The sequence below is a fragment of the Gastrolobium bilobum genome, unplaced genomic scaffold (genome assembly GCF_033153095.1).
Source record: "Gastrolobium bilobum isolate Gb01-03AN ecotype WA unplaced genomic scaffold, APGP_CSIRO_Gbil_v1 utg2368, whole genome shotgun sequence".
NCBI lineage: Eukaryota > Viridiplantae > Streptophyta > Magnoliopsida > Fabales > Fabaceae > Gastrolobium > Gastrolobium bilobum.
Genome location: NW_026898232.1, coordinates 225,425 through 232,358, shown reverse-complemented (window position 1 = coordinate 232,358; position 6,934 = coordinate 225,425). Strand labels below are relative to the sequence as shown.

General features: G+C 29.1%; 1 protein-coding gene across 3 annotated transcripts; it reads left to right on the top strand.

Moving 5' to 3' along the window:
* The first annotated feature begins 2,297 nt into the window (after window positions 1–2,297).
* On the top strand, window positions 2,298–3,856 carry LOC133314082 (probable glutathione S-transferase). Of its 3 annotated transcripts, XM_061515525.1 has the most exons (3): window positions 2,298–2,569; window positions 2,651–2,708; window positions 3,279–3,856. In XM_061515525.1, exons 1-3 carry the CDS (start codon window positions 2,394–2,396, stop codon window positions 3,621–3,623), a joined length of 579 nt encoding a protein of 192 aa, XP_061371509.1. In that variant the 5' UTR covers window positions 2,298–2,393; the 3' UTR covers window positions 3,624–3,856. The 3 variants fall into 3 exon arrangements, with proteins under 3 accessions (XP_061371509.1, XP_061371508.1, XP_061371506.1); XM_061515524.1 differs by having other exon boundaries at window positions 2,300–2,743; window positions 3,296–3,856; XM_061515522.1 differs by having other exon boundaries at window positions 2,306–2,708.
* The last annotated feature ends 3,078 nt before the right edge of the window (window positions 3,857–6,934 follow it).

Here is a 6,934-nt window from a genome sequence, read left to right as displayed (position 1 = left end):
TGAGAGGAAATCCAAGTGTGATTACTTGTGGGGGCATATTCATATATTTGACATGCCAATGGTTGATGGGTTTTTCCTATTGTATAGGGACATTTTGAAATGTTTAGAGGTGGCCTCAAATGAAGGTTGGAATAAGATTGTTACATAAAGTGATTCGAGCAATATATCACCAAGGCTGGTGAAGCTGCTTGTAACTAGAATGCAGGCATTGATATCTCAGGACCGCCAAGTAAAATTTATTCACACGTACAAGAGAACAAACTCTTATGTCGGTTGGTTGACAAATTTTTATTTGTTCTATGAATCTTTTTCTGGGCCTGTCTGAATTCCATTTCTAAAAATAGTTTTAGGGTTTTTAGAAAGAAAAAAAAAATTGTTTGATAAAGTTTGTTTTATAACAATAGTTCTAAAAATTATAACTATTTTTTGTTTGTTTTTAGAATCACATTTAAAGAACATATTTGAGTTGTTTTTGTTTTGTGTTTTGATTTTTAACTTTCAAAACAAAACAAAAACATAAAAATATCTATTTATAAAAAAAATAGTTTTAAGAATAAAAAAAACTAAAACAAAATCAAACAAGCCGGTAGTGATTCTGTTTCCTTATGTAATACTCAAAATGTTCTTTTGAATTAAATTCTTCGTGGGGCTTAAGCCCTACACTTTATTTTTTTTAAAAAAAAAAAAACTTATTGTTTGTGTGATGCGATTTTTTCAGAATTTTTGTAAAATAAAAAGTATCAAATTTATTTATTATCAATAATAATATTTATTTATTTTTTCTTTTCCTTTTAGTAAGGAAATTTAAAATATTTGATATGATTTATATTCAATAAATGATATCGTGCACATAACTGCTGCATGTTAAAATTATTTATGAAGGGAAAATATTTTCTCCATTTAAAGGAGAAAATTTTTCTCCTACCAAAAACACATAATATAAGTGGGGCCTACAAAATAGTGGAGAGAGAAAAATTCAAAGTAGGACTCATTTATGCTATGAGTCTTTGGTAGGAGAAACATTTTCTCCTTTAAAAGGAGAAAATATTTTCCCATTTATGAAATATTATGATTATTTGAAAAGATTTCGAATTATCACTAAATAGTATTAAATTTTTAATTCTTCCGATGAAATAGAGCAAATTTAATTGCCAAATTATTATTTTTATAATAAATTTAATATTTTTAATTTATATGTGTTTCAAAAATCTTGTCGGAGAAATTAATTAAAATTAAAAAAATTATTTATTCTTTTAAAGGAGGTTGAAACTACTATTTTTTATTTAACATTTAAATTAAAAAAAACTTTTCACTTTTATACACTATGATTTCTGCTTCTTTTATTATAAAACACGATAATTTTAACTAAAATAATACAATTCCATGTTGTTTTAAAAAATAAATACTAATATTATCAAAATTATTTGTGTTGTTAAATATAGCTATTTTTTGGGTAAACATACAGCTATTTTAAAATTGATGTTTTAACCGACTGAAATTTTTAAAATGTTTTACAAAATAGAAAAGGTTTAAAATAAGAAATTAATATTTCTCATGTAAAAAATATATTTACCTTTTATATACACATAAGAATATATAAGTTTCATTTTTTTTTCCTTTTTCTTTTTATATGACTTTTAGATGAATTCCATTTATTTTAATATATATATATAAGAAATAATTTTATATTGACACCATAAGAAATATTAATTTCTTAAAAAAAAATTAAATTTTTAATTTTTGATTTGGTGAGATTCACATCATGATGTAATCCATTACATCACATTTTTATGTTTAATTGAATAATAGATTGGAATCCAGAAGCGAGTGTTTCCCTTGGGGAAAAAGAAAAAGCAGAAAAAAAAAAATACTTGGCCGACTTAAGCCACACACGGTGTGAAGTGTGAACTCTAATATCTATTAGTAGGAAATATATTTAGTACTATAAATCACTCCGTAATTCCTTTATTAAATATAGAAAAATAACATATTTACATTACTTTTACAGTTTTTTTGTTTTATATCCATATTTATTTCTTTTGTACCGAAAATCTGCTCCTGAGAGACATGACGTTTCAACTCTGAAGGTCCTAGAACTTAGCCACGAGCATTCTTGTCCAGAAAGAAAAAAAGAAAAGGTAATTCAACTAAAAAAAGAAAAGAAGGAATTCGGAGAATACGCCACGACATTCCAGTCAACGTATATCTATACTAGAAAATTTGCATTTATTTTGCATTGATTCGGTTACGTTTTTATATTTCAAAGTCCATAAACCTATTCACTCCAAAGCCACTATAAATAAACAAGCCTATACGTTTTCTTGTCATTACAATTCACTTCTTTGAGTTCTTGTCATTTCTTCATCTTTCTGTACTATATCTTAACTATAAGAATGGCGGATGAGGTGGTTCTCCTAGATTTCTGGGCAAGTCCTTTTGGGATGAGGGTTAGGATTGCACTTGCTGAAAAGGGTATCAAGTATGATTACAAAGAAGAGGACTTGAGGAACAAGAGTCCTCTTCTCCTCCAAATGAACCCGGTTCACAAGAAAATCCCGGTTCTCATCCACAATGGCAAGCCCATTTGTGAGTCTCTCATTGCTGTTCAGTACATTGATGAGGTCTGGAATGATAGATCTCCTTTGTTGCCTTCTGACCCTTACCAGAGAGCACATGCTAGATTCTGGGCTGATTTTGTTGACAAGGAGGTACCCTTTTGCGTTAATTTTTGTGATTGTTGCTTGTAATTTTTTTGCCTTTGCTTTTATTGATATTATAAAAAATCTTTGGTCATTGCTATTAGTTGAACTACTTTTCCTGTTTGAATTTTTTTTTTTTTTTTCTTAATATTCGTCTTTGTCTACATTGACAGTGGCCAAAGTGCCACTTTTGAAAAAAAAAAACATCAAAATGCCACTTTTTTTTTTTGATAACACAAAATGTCACTTTTAGTTCTGTGTATTCTGACGCAACATATTTTTATTTTGTTATATCGTATAGCAAATTATTTACACACATATTTCGATAAGATTTTGATAAAATTACAGAGTGTAACGAAATATGTCACATGATATTTTTTAGAAAAATTAATGTTTTGGGTGTTTTTTTTATCCAATGTTGTCCAAAAGATCCTGTAAGCATTTGGATTATCTTTATCATCTCTTTTATTATAGCTGTGATAGATATTAGTTAAGTATTGGTTGCTAGTGGTCCTTCCCCTTTCTCATTCTTGCATTTTATGCTCTAATTGAGTGTGTTTATTCTCAATTGTCAAATAGATACATGTAATTGGAAGGAAGTTTTGGACAACAAAAGGAGAAGAACAAGAAGCTGCCAAGAAGGGCTTCATGGATGCCATTAAATTGTTGGAGGAACAGCTTGGAGACAAGGCTTATTTTGGAGGAGACAAGTTTGGTTTTGTGGATGTAGCAGTTATTCCATTCTACACTTGGTTCAAAGGCTATGAAATCTTTGGCAACATTGACACAGAGAAGGAGTGCCCCAAGTTTATTGCTTGGGCCAAGAGGTGCATGCAGAAAGAGAGTGTTTCCAAGTCTCTTCCTGAACAGGAAAAAGTCTATGATTTCATTGTGCAGATAAGAAAGAATATAGGCATTGAGTAGATTGGAGGCATAATAGTAGAGTACTTGTCTTTCGTTGTTTGTGTGTTTCACCTTTCAAATAAAAGTATTTAGTAACCGAGGACACTTAAATGTGCCAAACTTTATGCTTTGTTGCATGAAGATGTAGGTTGTGAAATACTTAAAATGTTTCTTTGATGTGTGTGTGTGGGTCTTGTAATCGAGTCTTTTCTGCATTATTATGTAGTTTTATTATGCCCGATGCTAAATCCCAATCCGTCTTAAATTTGATTCTTCATCCGTCTTTATTTTTTTATTCAACATAGATTTTATTAAACTGGCCTGGTGTTGTTATTTTGTTATTAAATTGAAAATTAATAATTAATTATTAAATTAAATAATTATTAACAATCATAAATAATTATCCATTGATTTTTTATAATATCTGCGAATTTAAATTTCAAATTTATGATGTAAAATGATAGTTTATTGATTGTTTTTTCTTATTTTATTTGTTTTGAAAACAATGTTTCACACGATTTTTCTCTTGAATAATATATTTTCAAAAATATTTTGTGTTGTTTCGTTATGGTGTTAAATATTATTTTATTTATTAAATTTAATTCTCATTTTAATTTAATATCGATTTTCAATTTAATGTTAATTTGTTTAATTTATTAAAATAAGTATTTTTATGTGATTAATTTTTTTGAAACTTAAATAATTAACTATTAAATTATCATAGTTATTAATAATAAATATAATATTTTGAATATATATACAGATTTCAAAAAAAATCAGATGTTGATAACTATTATTTTATTCAATTACTTTAAAAGCCAATTTTCAATTTAAGGCTATAACAATAATGCTAATTTAAAGTGGAGAAGATTAGAAAAGTTTCCATAAATAGAAAATAATTAAATTTGGAAATTTAATATATTTTAATTTTTGTGCGTGTTATATAAATATTTTTTTCATGATTATATTTTAGGAATTAATTAAAGAAATTAAATATTATAGTAATAATTTGTCAAATCATCAAACTTAAACAGAAATTATGTTGAAAATTGATATTTCATATATATTTTTTAGGGTTTGACGTTTCTCATTTTAATTAACATAAATTATCTTATTTTAAGAGAGAGATAAATACAAAAAATAAAATAATGGGGAGAAAGTGAGTAATTTTTTTAATTTAAATTTAAAATAAAAAAATATTATTTAATGACATAATTTTGTGTCATTTAAAATGACAAATATTTTTTCCTATTTTTTATTACGTCTTACATATTTTTTTTTTTGGTAAACTTACGTCTTACATTTTATTTCTCAATGAATTGAGATTACAATGTATTTAAGTCGATTTAAATATAAGGAAAGAAACTAATAATTAATTTAAAGTGATTTTATTTAATAGTTAAGATAAGTTATTTGATACTCTCCTCAAATAATAAGATTTTATTTATAATTACAATCCTGTAAATCATGATTACATATTAACGAGGTACGAATCGCACAAAGTCGTACAAAAATATAATAAATAAATTTCACATTATAATAAGAACACATAATAAATAATTTTTTAATTCACGCTAATACTCCTGTTCATACCAACTCCTATTCTCCAATTACATATTATTTTTAATATTACAAAAATTGAATTCAAAATTAAACTGATGAGACTTTTAAATTACACTTTAATAGTTTAATTGTTTACCTGGTTAAATTTAAAATAAGTATAACAAAACTGATAATGATTAAATAAAAATATAACTATTTTAGAATGAACATTTTAAGGCTTTTTGACCTTAGTAGTGTCATTTTCATATATAATGCATAACGACGCGGTACTATGGGAATCACTTTAGGACGTGACACTTTAGCAACCGCGTCCTTTGCATTTGTTCTTGACCACTGGAACGTGATACCCTGACAATCACGTCCTATTCCCAAGACGCGGTACACTCTCAGCCACATGTCAGTGGGTCCTATCCAAAAAAGAATTCAACAAGAAGCGGTAGTGTATAAGCCGCGTTCCAGGTTACAAGTCAAGTCAAAGCCAAACAGATATATATGTTTCACCTAAAATTTAGGCATATTGATATATTCATTGTAAAAGAGTACATAAAATCTAATAAATCCAATAGTACCCAATCTTATATGTAACACCCTGTTCTAGAACCGGTTTGTTAACATCGCATTATGATATTAAGCGCAGTTACAATCACATTGGCTCAATTAAAAATCCGGATAAATTTTTCTTTTTAAAACGACGCCGAATTTAAAATATCCAATTGCGTGATCATAACCATATTACCTTACGGAATCAGATAAACCAAGCTTAACATCATGTTCTTATTCCATTTTTAAACCATTAATTTACTTCTTATTTATTTCACAACTTCTACTATATTGTAGATCTCTTCGTTAGCTACGCGTGGGTTCAAACCGCGCTCAAATCGGAGCACTGTAGCCCAAGTTATGGGTTTTCTACGAAACGAGCGCGTGAATCCTGCTGATCCCGGTGCGACCGGCGCCAGATGCGGCGCGACGGGCGCCAACGAAACAGAAGCTCCCGATCGAAATGGCGCTGGAGGCGCCAAGGTTGGCGCCAGGTGCGCCAGCTGGTGATCCCGGCGCGATTTGCGCCAACTCCGGCGCGATTTGCGCTACGAAACAGAAGCTTTCGAGCAAAATGGCGCGCGGTGCGCCAAAGCTCTGAAGGTTTCACCAATTCTTAGTATTTTACCTCTAACTAGAGTTGTACTTGTCCAATTCACACAATATTGGTCTCTATGGAAAGCTAAGAAAAATATCTACAACTTCCATACATACACCACGATCCAAATCTATCATATAAATTCCTCTCCATAATTGGTTCTTAGTTCTTGCATAATACAAACACATCTAAAGGGACATACATGCCCTTTTCCTCATGGCTTGTACTAAAATTTGGGCAGCATAATCCTTGTTTTCTCAACAATTCCCAATTTAGAACTAGGTACCTAATATGATTTCTCAGCCCAACCAATTCAATAACTCAATACATAAAAGCATGCATATATTGAATTTCAAGTAGGCATCATTTACAGTACATATTCATTACAAATCATAGAACTTAGCTTACAAAACACTATGATCATTCCCTTGGCTCCCATCAACAAAAGAGATGACCAAAAGCATGAGCATAGGCTAAGTCCATTCCAATATACAAATCATAAATCTATCATTGCCTATTAATTAAAATTCTATACATGTGAGCTACAAAACAACATGTATAATCTCAAAATTGCAACACTTCATGCATATGCTAATCCAGATATGGCCACTTGCCACTGGTGGCTCCTGCA